Genomic DNA, 18,559 nt, shown 5'->3' with positions numbered 1-18,559 from the left:
CCCTGCTCTTCCACCCTGTGCGCCGCCAGTGCTTATTATTTTGGCTATAATGGCTTCTACATAAAATATAGATTTATGCTTTGGGAGACTATTGTTTAGAACTATTCAAAAGTAACAATCCAACCATATATTATTTTTATCTACTTGTAACGATTTATGCGCAGCGCACGCCTAAATAGCTCTCAGAATTATTTGGATTTTATGCTTATACTTTGGCCAATTACTCTATATATTTATAAATTAGTGCCTACGTTTATTATGATGTATAACCTATATTATTGTCAAGTTTTATCAAAATCCTTTCGGTAGGTTTTGTGTGAAAGAGTAACAAGCATATTTCCATTCAGCAAAACTTACGCATTTATAATATTAGTAGGATTAAATAGTAGTAGTAGCTATATCGCATAAAGAACCTTATAGTCAAAGTTAAATTGTCCTTGTACCATTATGAAATATAATGTAGGTAAATTATTTACTAATACGATCGGCGTAAACGAGAATTAAATCTTCTATATAAATATGTAAGCGGGGTGTCGGGAAGGTTTGGTAGGGTTTTATTAATCTCGGGAGCTTTCAACGAGCTTTCTACCCACGCGACCTCTAACTGTTTGCTGCGATCCTGGTAAGTTCCCGCGCTAGAACCGGCGTTGTCGCTAGCCGCTTTCTCCTTTCTGAAGAACTTTTTTAGGGAACATCCTACGAGAGCGAGAGAGAGATAGTATTATGTTTTGTCTCTGTTAAGCATACCGCTTTTGTAGGTCCTTCGCCCTTTTGAAGGGATGAGACAATTATAAAGGACTTCTGAAGCTCTACAGTAGGTAGAAACACACAGGTAACACGCAAGCAAATTGTTGGTTTTAATTTGCGTTAGGGAAAGCTCTCGAGGCAAATAGCTTTTATTGGTGGCTTATATAATAAAATTCATTTTTCAGTAAACTTAAATACATTAAGTACCTTCTAATCATGAAAGAACTTAATTTGCACATTACTATTTTTCATTTATTATTTAAAAATAAAATCGACTAATCGTAAAAAATGTTTCAATGGAAACCATAATATAAAATTTACAAAGTTTACAAAGCAAAAATTAAAAATAAATAAAGTTCATTGAAATTCTTATAAACAATACTAAAAATTAAATAATATTTCACGTATATCTCTAAAACTGAGATATGAGCTTGATCAGTATTGAATCAAATAATACGTATGATTTCCCTCGGTCTCCTCCTCAGTTCCCCTCATTGCACAAATTTGATTGGCACCTAACCGGTTTTTTTTAAGTCCTTTTTATTCTATTTATTCTCAGAAATTGTGTATATACATAAGATAAAGGCCAAAAAGAGGACTCCGCCTTAATTTCTAAGAATGCCATCCGCCTTCACTCGTATAGAGACTTTTAAGGTTGCCGAAAAAAAAAGTTGTTCACCCGTACGTTGGTCAATTTAAATATATCCTCTGTTACTTTTGGATTAAATAGCTTTCTATCTGTGATACTTATAAAGATCGGTTCAATAATTTCATGGTTTTACAAATAAAGAAAGAAATTTTTCTTCTTTATAATACCTATTAGTTATTTATTTAGTTTGTATCTAGCAACTATCAAACCACATTGGGACGGCGAGGTTGGTCTATGCTCTACACCCGTCTCTTCTATGAAATAGGAGGCCTGTGTCCATCAGTGGGCCGTTAAATGTAATAATTAGTACAATAACAAGTAACAATTAACGCACACTAAACACTAAGTAGAGAGACGCCAAAGCGTCTGTCCCAAATACGGCGAGCGCTGTGGCCTGTGGGTTAGAGTGAGAGAGAAAAGCGTTCCTACCGCTGCCGTATGCGTGACAGAAAGGGAAGCCAGACAGCGCCGTAACGCGTTATGTAACGAAGCGATTTACCCTCCCATAAAAATATCAATTTTTTATATAGTAGAGGGCCCACCTTATGTTAAGTGGAAACACATTTCACTTCACAGTACATGCAAGGAGCACGTCGTGTGTCCTTAAATTTGAGGCGTAGGTGTTAAGCCTCCTGTGACTGTAATTACACCGGCAACCACGCCCTTCAGACCGGAACACAGCATTGCAACGATGCTGCTTAGAGGCAGAAATAAGCATAGCGATACAGGATACTTCCCCTAACGTTCTGTTACAAAAAGCTCTATACTTTAAAAAAATATTTCATAATCGTCATATAAACCAATACTGGCCCACTACAGGGCTCAGGTCTCCCACAATGAGACGGGGTAAAAGCCGTAGTCCACCACGCTGGCCCAGTGCGGGTTGGTGGACTTCACACACCTTTGAGAACATTATTGAGAGCGCAGGTATGCAGGTTTCCTCACGATGTTTTTCTTCACCGTTGAAGTAAGTGATATTTTAATTGCTTAAAACGCACATAACTTAGAAAAGTTACAGGTGCTGGGATTCCAACTCGCCTTCCCGAAAGTACACTCCAAGTCTTACCCACTGGCATATCACCGCTTCCTTCCCTCATCCAGCCATTATTGCATACAGTGCATTGTGTCCAAAAAAATATTTACATAGATAAAATAAGATATCATAATTCATAGGTTGGTATGTCCATTCTAGTATGTTCCGGCGTCCGCATGACAGTTACCACCACCACAACAACTCTACCACCGCCGCCATCCCCGACACCTGTCACTATGGCCTACAGTCCCGAGCTGCCAACGGCGCCGCCACATGTGTGTGCAGAGGCCACCAGTTCTATATCACCACTGGGCAGACTCCGCAGTGCAATGAGGGACATCAGCTACGTCCAGAAGAACGTTTTAGACGCCTTCATTATATTCTACACGGACGAGCATTTGGTGAGTTTTAATCAATTAAAGGAAACAACTGCGAGAGAGGATGCCTGACTTTTTTATTAACATTTTTAACAATAAACACGGGCGTTCCCAGGGGGGAAGAACTTCCCACATCAGTACTCAAAGTGTTGGACCTTATGTGCTAACTTTTAAATAAACCGTTCTGTAGACACTGGCAAAATGCACGGTGCTATTGGCATAAAATAAAACCGCGCAGTGGGCAGCCGCTCAAGTCGCCAGCCGCCTCCGCGGCGACGATGGTCATATTAATTTTAGATATATATTTAACTACCTATAAAACAGGATTGAGGCTGTTTGCACACTACACTATACACACCTAATGTTTCATAGAGATGTATTTGTATAGTGTGACAAAAGAGCCACGGACGATTTTACCTAAAAAATCTAACTTGCCCGCCCTAGGCCAGAAGCTGGGTACGCCCATGAACATACAATATGCACATGTGAAAAGAACTGACATTTTCAATGCTTCTTTCTGTTTCTCGGTTTCTTTTTGTACCAACCTTTATTCTGTTTCCTTGCATCAGAGTGAAGAACCGTCAGCAGATGAACGCCGATTGGAATACTACAGTGGTTGGGACGGCCCGGGCACAGCTGTGGTGCTGGCAGACGGCGACGCGGCTATCTGGGTGCCAGCTGGCGATACGCGGCGTGCTCGCGCCGTGCTCTCCTGCGCATGGCGCGTGCTCGACTCTGACAACCCGAGCCAGACCAGCATCTCTGAATGGATCACTGTAAGTATCTTTTACCGATGACAACACGGAGGCGTTATTGAGTTAGAAACAGAAGTAAATCAACCGGACTGGTCGCACTCAAGGGGTTCCGTACCATCCTTATTTCCTTACTATAATAAATGTGAAAAATGTGTTTGTTTTTCTTTCACTAAGCAACCAACCAACTTGATTTCTGGCATAGTTGCTTGAAAGGATGGAGAGTAACAAAGGCGCGGACGAAGAGCGCTGTCAGCTAGATATCTATAAAAAGTCCGTCACATCTATTGGCTGCATTTATACACGCATGTGGTGGAGAGTGCCTAGTTTTATTTTTATTGGTTGTTGTTCTCATGTTTAAGTCACATCATGATCTGTTTTGGGTGTTAAATAGATAAGAAATAAAAAAAAAACTACAAAACAGTCATGTCTTTTGTATCGTTATTTAATTCTGTTTTGTAGTATTTGTTGTTATAGCGGCAACAAAAGGACATCATCTTTAAAAATTTCACCTGTCTAACCAAAATGGTTCATGATACAGCCTGGTGACAGACGAACGGAAAGTGAAGTAATAGGGTCCCGATTTAGTTTTGAGTAGTAAGATACAGAACCCCAAAAATTCACCCGCCACTCATGCAGTTTGTTTTTGTCGTGTTGCGTGTAAATTTTTGTGCGTTTTTCTGCACCCTTTTTTTGCAAGCTTGCAACCGTGACGTTGTTTATACTTAAAACGCTCTCACGTCAAAGTAAAGTAAACCTTATAACAGTAGTTTTACAGTCTCTACTGTGAGCTAAGCAGTGTATACGAATTGAGATCTAAGTCAAAGTAAAGTGGACCTTATTTAGTTGTTTTAGAGTCGCTGCGATCACTGCTCTGAGAGCTAAGAAGTCTGGACGAATTGTGCTTTAATACAACATTGAAAAGTTCGATTTTACTCTGTAATTTGTGTTTCGATACCGATAAGGGTACTGTTGTCTGTTACTACAAAGTACCACCACCACGACAGTTCTTATATTTTTTTTACAGCTTTTACTGTTCGTCGCAAGTGGACGCTACCAGTATTTTAAATATTGGATAGAAGCAGTGTTTCTTTAGGCGGAGTTAAGCTTAATTTTCATAATTTAACAGTGTTTTACTTTTGATACCATTTTACATACTTAGTGTTTTATCGGTTACCAGTCCCTGTACTGTACCTTAGGAACGGCTGAGCCGATTTCGGCGAACCACTTTAGTTTATTTTATTAAACTTTTTATTCATCGACAAGTTAGCCCTTGCCTGTTATCTCACCTGATGGTAAGTGATTATGCAGTCTAAGGTGTTCACAGGCTAACCTGTGAGGGGAGTGGCAGTTATTTTTCGCTAATTGGTTTCTACGCGACATCGTACTGGAACGCTAAATCGCTTGTCTCGGCACGTCTTTGTCAGTAGGGCTCAGAAATTAAAAATTTCCAAATTGCCCTGTCGGGAATCAAACCAGAGGCCTCCCACATATAAGACTGCAGCGCTTACTGCTGCGCCAAAAATTGTTCGCTTAGCCGATCTTGGCATACTAATCCTTCGACGCGGCACGTCCTTTTCGGATTTTGAACCCGAACCCTTACTGAATTCGATTGAACTAAGAGTAAGATTCTTACCGGCTTCTGCGTTCCGAACTGTAGGTAGAGTCACTACAAACAGACATACTAGACGTTTCAAAAGTGAATATTGATATAAATGAAAATTGAATTTAAAAGACGGCCGCTGGCGCAGTGGGCAGCGACCCTGCTTCCTGAGTCCAAGGCCGTAGGTTCGATTACCAAAACTGAAAAATGTTTGCGTAATATTCATCAGGCATCGTAGTACCCATTACACAAGCAACGCTTACTTTGGGGCTCGATGACGATGTGTGTATTGTCGTAGTATTTAAATTACTATCATGTCTTATCTATACAGAAATATGCGCCTCGCAGCGCTCGCGTGGGAGCTGACGCGCGACTTACCTCGATCAACGAATGGCAGACTCTTTATGGCAACCTCCAACGAGAGGGCATGCAGCTTATCGCCATTTCCACCCTCCTCGATCAGCTGTGGAACGAGGAGCTCGACCCGGAAAAGCGGAGACCGGAAGTCAATAGAGTAGTTGCTAAATTGCATAATTCCTCGTACACAGGTACGTACACACTGCACATAAACCTCTACGAAATTTGAAATTGTCTCTATGAAATAAAACTTCTTTAGGATCGTTGTGATTCGAAACTCGATGAAAATGCATCACGCTGAAGAAAGAAACACGTAAATGTATGGGCGAGGATGAGATAGAATAAATAGCACATTTTGTTTCCTATTTTAGTTACCATGGAAACTGAAATATATTTTTAATTATATATTAAAGAAAACTTAAGCTTGGTAAAAATAACAAACTTTATATTTATCCTAATGCCTTCTTTTCAGAAGTTTCACTTCTGCCGAGTGTGAATGACAGGATAGAAGGATTTAATTTTTTTGTGACGGTAACGATTGATGGACAAAGCAGACGGTCCGACTTAATGATGATGGAGAAATCATCCGTACAAACAGAGCAACACTTATTAAGGCACGCATGAAACACGTCATGCGGCCATCTTGAATTGCTTCCCTGTGTCCATAAACCTGAACTAAGGTGCAAAGCCTGATGTGCCTATAATTACACCGGCAATCACCCTCTCCAGACCAAAACACAGCAATGCTTCTTGGTGGCAGAAATAAGAATGGCGATACATGGAATGCATGAAATACTTCCCAGATTAGCTCTGTCACGAAAAGCTCTAAGTCATCCCCATTCCATCAACCCATTACCGTCCCACTACAGGGCACGGGCCCCCTACCAATATGAAAAGGGCTTCAAGTATATAGTCCATCACGCTGTCCCAATGCGGATTGGCGGAGTCCACACATCCTTGAAGACATTATGTAGAACTCACAGGCATGAAGGTTTCCTCACGATGTTATCGTTCCCCGTTGAAGCAAGCGATATTTTAATTCCTTAAAACGCACAAAACTTACAAAAGTTAGAGGCTCGTGCTGGGATTCCAACTCGGCCATCGAAAGTAAAGTCAAGCTGCTGTCCAATGCGCAGGGCATAAAGCCTTAATACGAATACTACTTAAATTATTAAAAACACTCACCCACACCTAACCCCACAAAGTCAATATTATTGACAGTATAGATAATATTGACGTGTGGGCGGCCAGCCTAACTAGCTGCCATTAATCATTTTGAAAATGCATTATTTACCTTTAAGGTTTAACATGGCGTCAAAAAGTTGAACTTGTCCGCAACGAGCTTAAGCTAATTGGCGCTGAAGCAATGGTGGTGACCGCTCTAGACGAGGTTGCGTGGCTTCTCAACATTCGTGGACGGGACCTGCCCTATGCACCACTTCTGAAGGCTTTCGTCGTAGTCAGTATACGAGAGCTACGAGTATATGCACCGCCTGGGAAGCTGTCCATGCCTGTCCGCGAAGCGCTTGCTGTGTACAACTGCTTTCCCAATTCTAACAACTGCACCAGGTAAGCAAATTTCAAACTACCAACTTTTTCAAAACCTCTAACACTAAGCATGTTTTTATCTTACAGCTGTGACCAACTGCAAGTAAAATACTTCGTTCAAAATTTAAAGGAGGCCTAGTCTACAAGCACTTTTAAAACGTCACGTATATTTGTCACGTAATAGCCAAAAAAAGCAGGCAATCAAACTATTCAACAGAAGTGGGAACAAAAAACATTAGAATAACAAAAATGGCGAAGCGAAAACACAGTTCAAAAAGTCACCCTTCCAAAAAGTCAAACATGCATATGATACAGTCGAGATATACGTTATAAAATGTATTATTGTATATACATATTCGTACATAGGTCGCTATAAGTACCACGCGAACTACTCTGGCGCAATATGTCACGAGCATGTCTAAGTCATCAGTGACGCGAATCCATGTTTTCCCCTATAAAACTCAACGCGGCTAAAGCAATTTTAAATTTTCAAAATATGCATATTTTCTTAACACTTTTTAGGGTGAAGGACTACACTGAGATATATGCAGATTTAAGAAAAGCTACGGAGCCAAAGATTCTCATACCGGTCGAAGGGACTTTCCAAAGGGGCGCATCGGCTGCTATTGCCCAAATTATTCCCCTAGCCAAAAGAATGTTTCAACCATCGCCGATACTATACTTTAAAGCGCAGAAGAATCAAGCGGAGACAATGGGAATGCATAAAGCTCACCTACGCGACGCTGTAGCCATGTGTACCGTCCTGAGTTATATGGAGATTGTGGTAAGAGAAAGCCATCTTTAATTTTTTTTAAGTAGTTTTTTTCTATAGTTATAATTGTCGGACTAAACAGATGGTTCAACTGATGGTAGGTATGTGGAAAACGATCGCGTACAAACAGACTGACACTTTGTAGGGCATGCAAGGAACACGTCGTCCTGCAAGGTGCCGCCCTGTGCCTATCAGTATCTTGGTAATTACTTACCTGCATTTTGTATACGTTTATAATATAGTAGTACAAACAAACTCTTCAGCTTTATATATTAGTAAAAGATGATAAAATCTTAGACGCAGCCATTATTGTGTAGAGTGGTCTGATTAAGAAGGTCACGATATGAGAACTCCGCCAACTCATAAATATTGCACAAATGAAACAGCCCATAATATCTTGTTACTTAGTTATTTCGCTATCCTTAGATAAACGGCGGTTTCCACGGATTGTGGCATCGTGGACATAAATCTTTTTTTTATCTTTTATGATAAAAAATATATCATTGAGATGATAGCTATTAAGAAAATCTCCGCTCTACTGCTGGGCATTGAAACTGGGACCTATCACTTACAGCGCTCACCACACGACACAGGGAGATCAAGGATGATGAGAAGTACAGAGTACTATCACCAAATTTATTTTCAGGGGAAGTCTGGGTTAAACGAGGTGACCGTAGCGACGAAGGTGGACATGACCCGAGGCACGCAGGCTGGCTACGTCGGTCTTTCCATGCAGACGCGCGTCGCTTTCGGGCCCAACGGTGCCGAGCCGGAATACAAAGCTACGATTTCCACGAACAGGAGGATTTTCCCCAACTCTACGCTTGTTATACAGTCGGGAGGACAGTACTACGGTACAGTATTTAACAGTATTACCAAAAAAACTGAAGTTTGAAACGTGGTCATAAGAAGGCTCAGGGTCAATCAGCGGGCGTTGAAGAGAGCAATGTTGGGAGATTCTCTACGTGATCAAATCAGAAATGAGGAGATCTAGAGAAGAACCAGAGTTACCGACATAGCTCGGCTAGTCGCAAAGCTAAAGTGTAAATGGTCATACGAGACGAGGCCTTCAAAGTTCCAAAAATTCAAAATTCATTTATTTCAAGTAGGCCTAATATAAGCACTCTTGAAACGTCAAGTCTGTCTGTGTGTAGTGACTCTACCACTGATTCGGAAGGCAGATTCTACCGAGGAGAAGCCGGCAAGAAACTCAGCAGTTCCACAATGTTCAACAATTTATATTTTACATTTCAACATTCATTTTTCAATCTTGTGAGAGATGAAAGCGGAGCCGGATGTTTTCAAGCAAGCAACCTTGTCATTAAGAAATTCATCAATTGTATAATAGCCTCGCTGTAATAAATGTGTTTTAACATATTCTGTAAACTTATGCATGGTAGGTCCAACATAACACATAAAATAAATACAAATTTTGTTTTATTTTGCACAGATAAAAAGTGTACCTCTTCTCCGAACTAGTTGAGACTGTGTCTCGAAAAACAGGGCTAACCCGCTCGATGACATAGCTTAATAATAAGAAATTAAGATCACTTGTATGCCCAAGTCCTCGTGGTTGTGTTTGTACGTGTGATAAGTGTCCATGTCAGAATGAGTGTGTGTGTCTGTGCTTGTGGGTGTGTGTGTGTGTGTGTGCTTGCAAGTGTATTTGTCTGTCTCTGTGTGTGTGTGTGTGTGTGTGTGTGTGTAACTATTATAAATTGGTAAACAGGATTTTCATTGTGTTTATTGTCGTAGTACTTATATTTATTTATTGTGATAGGAGACCGGCGCCCGGTAATGGGTTGAGTCATGATGATAAATAAATTATCAATTGCAGAAGGAACAACGGCAGTAACGCGTACTCTACACTACGGGGTACCGACAAGAGACGAACGCAAAGCGTACACGACTGTGCTGCGCTCGCTTGCAGCGTTGGCCACGCTGCAGACACCAGCAACGCTCCCGGCCGCGCATACTGACCCAGTTGCCAGAGCTCCCTTGTGGGCCTACAGGCAGGACTATACTCCGCCTACCGGCTACGGGATGGGGGCCGCTTTGAACAGGAAAGAAGGTAACATTATACAAATATCTGTTTTACACAGGTACTTTTCCATTGAGTACGCTGTATACGCTGGGCAAGAGATTAATGCCCGGTTTCACTAAAGCTACGAATCGCGTTAATCGCATGCCTAGATGTTGTGTATTTAAGTTAACTTAGAAAATTATATGTGGGTAGACGGAAATCAAGATGATATCGATGTTTTGGTAACGAAATTTAATGAGTATTTTGGAACAAAACACAGTACGACCATGGCCAGATTTCGATTTTTCACACGCAATCAAGAAGTTGGTGAGAATATAGACGCATACGTCACGGCATTACGCATACTTAGTCAGCATTGCGAATTCGAACACCTGGAGGATGGATTAATAAGAGATCGTATTGTGTGTGGTGTCTCGGACAACACAGTGAGAGACAGATTATTAAGAACGGACAATCTGACCTTGGAAAAGGCGATGAAGATTTGTCATGCCAACGAAGTGTCGCTTACAGAGGGTAAGCAAATCGAAGTCGTCAAAAGTACGGAATCTTCGGCGGCCGGTGCGGCGGTTGATGCGTTGTTCAACGCAAGGTCGCGCGCGCGGGCCGGAGGCGGCGGCGCGGCAGTTGCCGGACGCCTCGCCGGTGCTAGCGGCGCGCGCATACAGTGCAGCGAGAATTCACCGGGTCGTCGGTTCGATTCCCGGTTACACACAAATAGTGGTTTGAAGTGTTGTGTGTCGTGTGGAATCGATCATGTTGGTCAATTTCAGTGCCCAGCCAAATTTGTGAAGTGTTTTATTTGTAATCGTCGGGGCCATTTTAAACGGTTTTGTCCAGTCAAATTTAATAACAAAGTGTTCGAAGTAAGTGAAGAATTCAAAGACGACCTATTTTATGTGTCTACTCTGGACGATGTTAACCAGAATTTAAACAATAAGTGGTTTGAAACATTGTTTTTATGTAAAAATGGTATGGCGGAAAATTTTAAATTAGATTCCGGTTCTGACTTAAATGTATTATCACTTAAAACGTTTAAAAAATTAGGTTACTCAATTAATGATTTAAAACCGTGTGAATTAAGAGCTCAATCGTTTTGCGGAAATTATTTACCAATATTGGGGGCATTGGAAATGCCTTTGTTGTACAAACATAATAAGTATATTATTAAATTCATCATATCTAAGGATGATTGTCAGAGTGTGCTTGGAAAAGACACCTGTGAGAATATAGGCGTCATCAAGCGAATTTTCGCGATTAATATAGATACCTATAGCGATTTGTTTCGAGGTGTAGGAAAATTGCCAGGGAAATATAGAATAATAATTGATAAAGAAGTATGTCCGTCGATATGCCCAATTCGTAAAATACCAATAGGTGTAAGGGATAAATTAAAAGGTGAACTAAATAATATGGAGCAGATGGGTATAATTAGGAAAGTGTCACATCCAACGCCTTGGGTAAACGCCATAGTTCTGCCAGCGAAGAAAGACGGTAGCGTGCGCGTGTGCCTCGACCCGCGGCCGCTCAACCGCGCCATTCGCCGCGCGCACTACCCGCTACCCACGCTCACCGAGATAGCTACTGCGCTGCGCGGTGCTAAGTATTTTAGCAAATTAGATGCGCGTTCAGGATTTTGGATGGTCCAGCTAGATGACCAAAGTGCAGACCTATGCACATTCGGTACTCCTTTTGGTCGTTATCAGTTTCTTCGCCTACCGTACGGCGTAAGTTGTGCTAGTGAAGTGTTTCACGCAAAGATCCGCCAAATTCTAGAGGATCTAGAAGGAGTAGAATCGTTTATTGACGATATTATAGTTTACGGGAGCACTATTGAAGAGCACGATATAAGATTAAGGAGATTATTAGATAGGGCTCGTGAAGTAGGTATTAGGTTCAATCGGGAGAAATGTGAGTTTCACGTGCAGCAAGTTACGTACTTAGGACATACGTTTAGTGAGAAGGGCATGCAAATTGATAAAAATAAATTGCTAGCAATAAAAGATATGCCCTGTCCGTGCGACAGAGGATCGTTGGAGAGATTTTTGGGCATGACGAATTATTTGTCGAAGTTTATTGCGGACTATGCTAATATCGCAAGTCCCCTTAGAAGCCTTTTACGAAAAGGTATAGAGTGGTATTGGGATAGCAACCATGCGGCTGCAGTGTCAGCGCTGAAGGAAGCGCTGTGCCGCGCGCCGGTCCTGGCTCTGTACTCGGCCGATGAGCCCGTGCTGCTGACAGTGGACGCCAGCGCCAGCGCACTCGGCGCAGCGTTGCTGCAGGCCGGCCGCCCGGTGGAGTTTGCGTCGGTGACGCTTTCAGAGACGCAGACTCGATATGCTCAAATAGAAAAAGAGTTGCTGGCGATAGTCTTTGCATTAGAAAGGTTTCATCAGTACGTATACGGGAGGTCGGACGTCACGATAGAAACCGATCATAAGCCGCTAGAAACTCTTTTCAAAAAATCTTTAGATGGGGTTCCAACGCGCTTGCAGCGTATGATGTTGCGTATTCAGTGTTACACTTTCAATGTAATTTACAAACCGGGAAAATATATGTACCTTGCTGACACATTGTCTCGGGCGGCCCTGGAGGAACCTATGGATGATAAACTTTCGTCTGAAATTGACGCGCAGGCGTGTTTTATTATTAACAATGTACCATTTAGTGACAGTAAAATACAAAGCGTTCGTAACGCGACAGGTACGGATCCAGAATGTAAAATTTTAGTTAATTATGTTTTATTTGGATGGCCGCGTTATAGATACGATGCAGATCATTTAGTCCGGGCACATTGGTCATACAGAACGTCATTTGAATATATAGGGGGTGTCTTATTTAAGGATAACCTGGTATTCATACCGCGTAAACTGCGGGGTGTTATGCTGGAGCGTGTACACGAAGGCCACCTCGGTATAGACCGATGTAAGCGGCGCGCGCGTGACGTCATGTTTTGGAATGGTATGTCTCGCGACGTGGAGCAAAAGGTACGCACGTGTGCTGCGTGTGCTGAACACGCCGCTAGGCCAGCGAGAGAATCGATGATTTCTCATTCAATACCTAATCTGCCGTGGAGAAAGGTTGGCTCGGATATATTCCTGTTTCGTCAAAAATACTTTTTAATACTAGTAGACTATTTCTCAAATTTCATAGAAGTCAGTCCTATATCTAACGCATCCTGCGTTATATTAGCGGGCGGTTATATTAGCCATGAAAGAGCAGTTCGCAAGGCACGGAATAGTTGATGAGCTCATAACTGACAACGGTCCTGCCTATTCCTCCAAAGAATTTCGTCAGTTTAGTGTTGACTGGTGTTTCAGACACACCACCACATCGCCTAATTATGCACAGGCGAACGGGCTTAGTGAAAGGGCGGTACAGACTGTGAAAAATATTATAAAAAAGTCAATCATGACCGGATCAGATTTTTATCTCGGTTTGCTTAATTTCAGGTCGACTCCGCGTGACGGAGTTAGTTCACCGGCTCAGTTGTTAATGGGTAGACGATTAAATACAAGACTCCCGGTGCATATAAATAAATTGATGCCAGAAAGAAACAATAATTCCGATTATATCAATATAAATAACAATCGTTTACGTGCTAAACTTTACTATGATAGGCAGTCGCGTGATTTACCCGAATTAAATGCTGGTGAACCGGTAGTAGTACTAGACGGTAGTACTAGACGTCGTATGATAGTGCATGCTTCGGCACGACAGCCGCGTTCTTCTTTTGTTATCGATAGCTCAGGTAGAAAATATAGACGCAATCGGCGTCATCTTATTCGAGCCGAACATCCTACGGGAGGCCAGTCACCTCTTCCTTCTTTTGGAGAGAAGGAGGAAGGTGATGATAGTGCTGATCGTGTCAGTATGTACGGCGACGCTGAGGGTAATATTAGTGGAACTGAGGAGCCTCTGGTTTACGGCGAGGCTAACTCTAGGTCGGCAAGTAGCTCGCCCAGTGGCACCGAACGAACTCGAAAGGCTGCAAACAGAGCTCGCGATCAGCTGGCATTGTTTTTTAAAAAAAAATAATGTATTAGTTATGTAATAATCAAGGGAAACATGTCTTATTTGGTAATATAGTGATATTGTCATAATATAGTGGTGGTAATTTAAGTAGCATAACTATTATCTTTAGTTTATTTAAGGGGAAAGATGTTGTGTATTTAAGTTAACTTAGAAAATTATATGTGGGTAGACGGAAAACGTTTTACGAATAAACAGTCACAATCAAGCAGCTGGTCATTTCATTCGATTACAGGTGATTTCTACAGAAAAAAACGTTTGATAAACTCTTTATGTGATGACTAACTAAAGCTACGACACTAATTAGGTGGATCCTAAAGTTTAGGGGAATCGCAAACTGACACTTGACACATGAAAAAAAATCATAAATTCTGTTTTTTTAATAACCTTAAATCCATAAGAAAAATGAAAAATATGATGATACCAACACAAAATACCACACTTTGTGATAAGAATCATAGACAAGTTAGGTTATATGAGTTGCCTAGTGAAAATCGATCGGTGATGCCTAGGAATCGTCTTTGAGTAGGTTGTAGTTACCTACTTAGGCATTACCTTGTTCGTCGTCAGTGAAAACGGTCCCAAGGCCCTGTGATTAAAGAGAGCCTTAAATTTAGATTAAAGGGTCCTTGTCATTCAGCCGGATCTATTTATTATCTTTTTATTTATCTATCTATTTATATTATCTCAATGATTGAATCAATGTTTGGGAAGGCACTGGCCCCTAAGATTAGGGATTTCCTAGTTTAGGGGTCAGGATTCCAAAGACTTATTGTACTGAGTTTTTCTCATAAATATTTTCTATTTCTATTTCTATTTGCTGATCGATTCACACTATGTCACTATGTCTTAATGTACTAATAAGTTTTAGGTTTTAGGGGCATGCTACTTAATTAGTATGTAAAAGGTATAATATTTTTTTTCAGATCCAGTTGTGATTGACTACAGACAAGACGTTAATTTGCATACGTTTAGAGAAGGCTACTTCATTACAACCGGTAGGTTATTTTGATACGTACGTAACCTATTTAATTCAAATAAGGCTGACAATAAAGACAATAAAGTATTAACTGAAAAACTTTTACCTTAAGTCCTTTTTTAACTAAATATGTTACTTGTTTTGTTTAATTCTAGTTTTATGTTTATAATTTTAATAACTATAAACATAAAATTAGAATTGATATTAATTAATAATGCAATTCTAATTTTTATCATTATGTATATTCGTTTCCATTTATAAAGTAGGTTATTACTGCAATTAGCACTGAAAAGCGCAGCGGCCAGCGCGGTTGTCGGTTCAGTTGGAAGCTGAAACTGAAAATCAACGCTGAGCCAATGTACAGCATAATGCAGATTTTGCGGCCAATTGCCATATTGCTATGTTACCTTATACTGCATTTTTGTAACATCTAAAATAATAATAGAGCATGGCAATAAAGTTTTAAGTTATTATTATTTATTATTAACGATATCTCAGCTAGGCGGTAAAAAAAATATATATATATTTACCACGGAAGCAAAAGTTTCGTTAAATGAGGAACTTAAATAGTGCCCGCTCATAATATACCTATCTATTGAATATGACTCGTGGTTTTAATGTATATATGCCTATAATTTAACACATAACCATTTTACTGACCCTAGATGAATTTGTTTCAGAGCCAGCTTGGTACGAGGCGGGTAAGTATGGGGCGAAGTTAGGGAATGTCCTGGAAGTTTTACCACGGCCTGGCGGATATCTGGGTTTCCGGGAAGCGACGCTTATACCGTACGAATACAAATTAATTGACAGGAACTTGCTCACAGAGTACGAGGTGAGAAGTTAATTGCAATGAATTTCTAATACATATCAAAATAAAATACTTGGTAGTCAAATATAGTGGACGGCAGATTGGCGCTGTGGGCCGGGCTGTCGGAGTCCAAGGTTCGATTACCAACACTGTAAAAAAGTTTGTGTGATAAACATAAATACAGTTATACAGATAATATTACAGATTCTAATACAGGTACAGATAAACACCCAGACAATGAAAAACGTTTATGTTCATCACACAAACATTTTCCCAGTTGGGGGAATCGAACCCACGGCCTTGGACGCTGAAAGCAGGGTCGCTGGCCACTGCGCCAACCGGCTGTCTAAAACAACCATCGCTCAACTAAGCGGGCTTATGAGTTTGCCTTGGACTAATAAACAGCTTCAAAAAGCCAATAGCAGAGGTAACTGGAAGCCGTCGACACCTGTCGGCGGCAGTAGTTAAAGCATCGGCGGCAACTGTCGACCTATAACGACGCTTGTAGTTGTTTGTGTTTGTATCGGCACACCTTGGCCGTCGGCGCGGTATGAGTCTCTATCTTTAGCATCCAGCTGCTCGTGTATTTGGCCCTAAACTAGCAGTTACCCACGACTTCGTCTACATACAGGCATATGTTTGTAAAACTTTGCTTTGCTTTGCTTTCAGATTAAATGGCTAAACGCATACAACGACCGAATAAGGAAAACTGTGGGTCCAGAGTTGAAGGATCAGGGCCTCACCGACGTGTATTACTGGATGATGAACAAGACAATCCCGATAGAGTCGCCTAGAGCTAAGAAGAATGATCATAACTCAGGTTCATCTCATAGATCTTGTTTAGAAATAATTCTGATATACGTCGCTGTTGCCTTAAGCTATAGGCGCAACTTTAACTAGTATACTCATACTTACGTGGTTTATAGATACTTATTATAGTAAGTAAGTACACTCCATTTTCTATGACATGTCTATACTTAGTCTTATTATGTGAACAATCGTTCAATTACTTTTTAGTGTACAGTAGGTATATTTTAAAAATATAATCAAAACAAGTGCATTTAAATAATCCAAAGAAATAAAATAAAAAATATCTTTTTTTATTTATTTTGTTTTATTTATTTCAACTCATTTGTTTGCCTTCTATTTTTAAAACAAACTTAACACTAAAAATTAATTAAAAGATGAAGAAAGTTAGAAAAAATAGAGTTTGTATTTCTTCATATATGTATAGGTACACGGAAAACTGATTCCTATTTCCTACAGAACTGTAATACGGGCAGCTTGTGTATTTTTTTCTATAGAACGTACCTTCAAAGGATATGAATTTAATTTTTCTCGTTGAAACACAAAAAATTTAAAGCAAGCATTTCACTCTACGCACTTTTAGTAACGTCTCGTAGTTTATTTTTTTTGTGTATATAGTGATAGATCCATGTATATTATATTAGTTTTATAATTTCATAATTTAAAACTTATAATTGTTGGTATCTATAATAAACAAGCTGTGCATGGGTCTTATACCTATGCTTTCGATTTAAAACTATTATTATTATAAACTGTATTAGAAAACTATTAATTATTAAAGAGATAGATAGGCACACAAGATAATAAACGAAAAATTCTGCTGCTGCATCTAATATCTATGACCAAATTGCACATATTATTAGCAATACAAGGTCTTAAAATAATGATATATGACTTGAAATAGGTACTAAAATAATATGAAATAAAGGTTTAACTGTATCATATAGATGGATGCACCGTTTACTGTACAAATAAAATTATTCATAAATGATATTTCCCAAGTTGTCAATCGGGAATAGATTTTATGCTTTTTACTTGTTCGGTTCGATACTACGTAAGGAAATTAGTTTACGTACAAATTTTTCCTTTTCTAATATAATTAGCTATACTTAATAAAATATACAGATAGAAAACAAAAATATGGTAGTGTTAAAAAAAATAACATTATTAATATGTATTTAAATATACCTATTAAAATATATAATATATTATATTATATTTATAATATATTATATTTATATTCAAAATTATAAATATATATATTCAATAATGTCGGAATGTTATCTGCGGTATGGAAACTATTTATTAGGATTAAGGTACCAACTAATAACTAATGTATTATGATGGTTTAAATGCACCGAGTGCCTTATTAAATTGTAGTGTGTAAATTGCTTTAATTATTAGAACTAAATAATATATTTATACATGTCTAGTTGGTAAGGGAACTTTTCTTCTACAACTACAACTTCCTGGGATCAATACATTTACCTATATGAATAACAGAGTACTGTTTCCATAAAAAAATACCCGGTCTACATTCCATGTAAACAATTATTCACCCGCATCCATAAACACAGAAAAGAGTGGTGTCGCGTCATTACAATTAGATGCCATTGCCATATTTATTATTTTTTGGTTGATTTTTTTTTTTTACTCTTATATGAAAAGTGAAATATACGTTAGGTAGGTACTTGTGATATTGATAATCATTTCTTTTTAACGAGTATTATATCTAGATGTTACCATAAGGTTACCTATTATACCTAATATTTTAATAAGCAATACCTACATTAGGGTAAACTTAAGCAATAAGTAGGTTTGTTAGACCTATACCTATACCCTTACCTATTTTCAATCGCTTTTAATCGTCATGTTGCCTTAGATTATTAGATATTAGTCTTTGGTTAATAATTGTAAACGTTGTTTTTGTAAATTGTTTTAAGTACTTTTAAGTAGATATGAATATTTGTCACTAATTTCGTTTTTATCTTAACCTATCAAATCTACTGGCCTTTTCCAAGCGCCAGTATCTTGCGCCACTTGTACCT

The 18,559-nt window shown here is 39.5% G+C and overlaps 1 protein-coding gene across 1 annotated transcript; it reads left to right on the top strand.

Moving 5' to 3' along the window:
• Positions 1-2,575: 2,575 nt before the first annotated feature.
• LOC120626485 (xaa-Pro aminopeptidase 1-like) lies at positions 2,576-16,604 on the top strand. The gene is made up of 10 exons (XM_039894012.1): positions 2,576-2,830; positions 3,376-3,582; positions 5,493-5,709; positions 6,820-7,087; positions 7,589-7,850; positions 8,485-8,692; positions 9,676-9,909; positions 14,841-14,912; positions 15,574-15,728; positions 16,374-16,604. Exons 1-10 carry the CDS (start codon positions 2,576-2,578, stop codon positions 16,602-16,604), a joined length of 2,109 nt encoding a protein of 702 aa, XP_039749946.1.
• The last annotated feature ends 1,955 nt before the right edge of the window (positions 16,605-18,559 follow it).

Source organism: Pararge aegeria, chromosome 9 (genome assembly GCF_905163445.1).
Source record: "Pararge aegeria chromosome 9, ilParAegt1.1, whole genome shotgun sequence".
In the NCBI taxonomy this organism is placed as follows: Eukaryota; Metazoa; Arthropoda; class Insecta; order Lepidoptera; family Nymphalidae; genus Pararge; species Pararge aegeria.
Note: the sequence above shows the minus strand (reverse complement) of the source record. Positions and strands in the feature narration are given on the sequence as shown.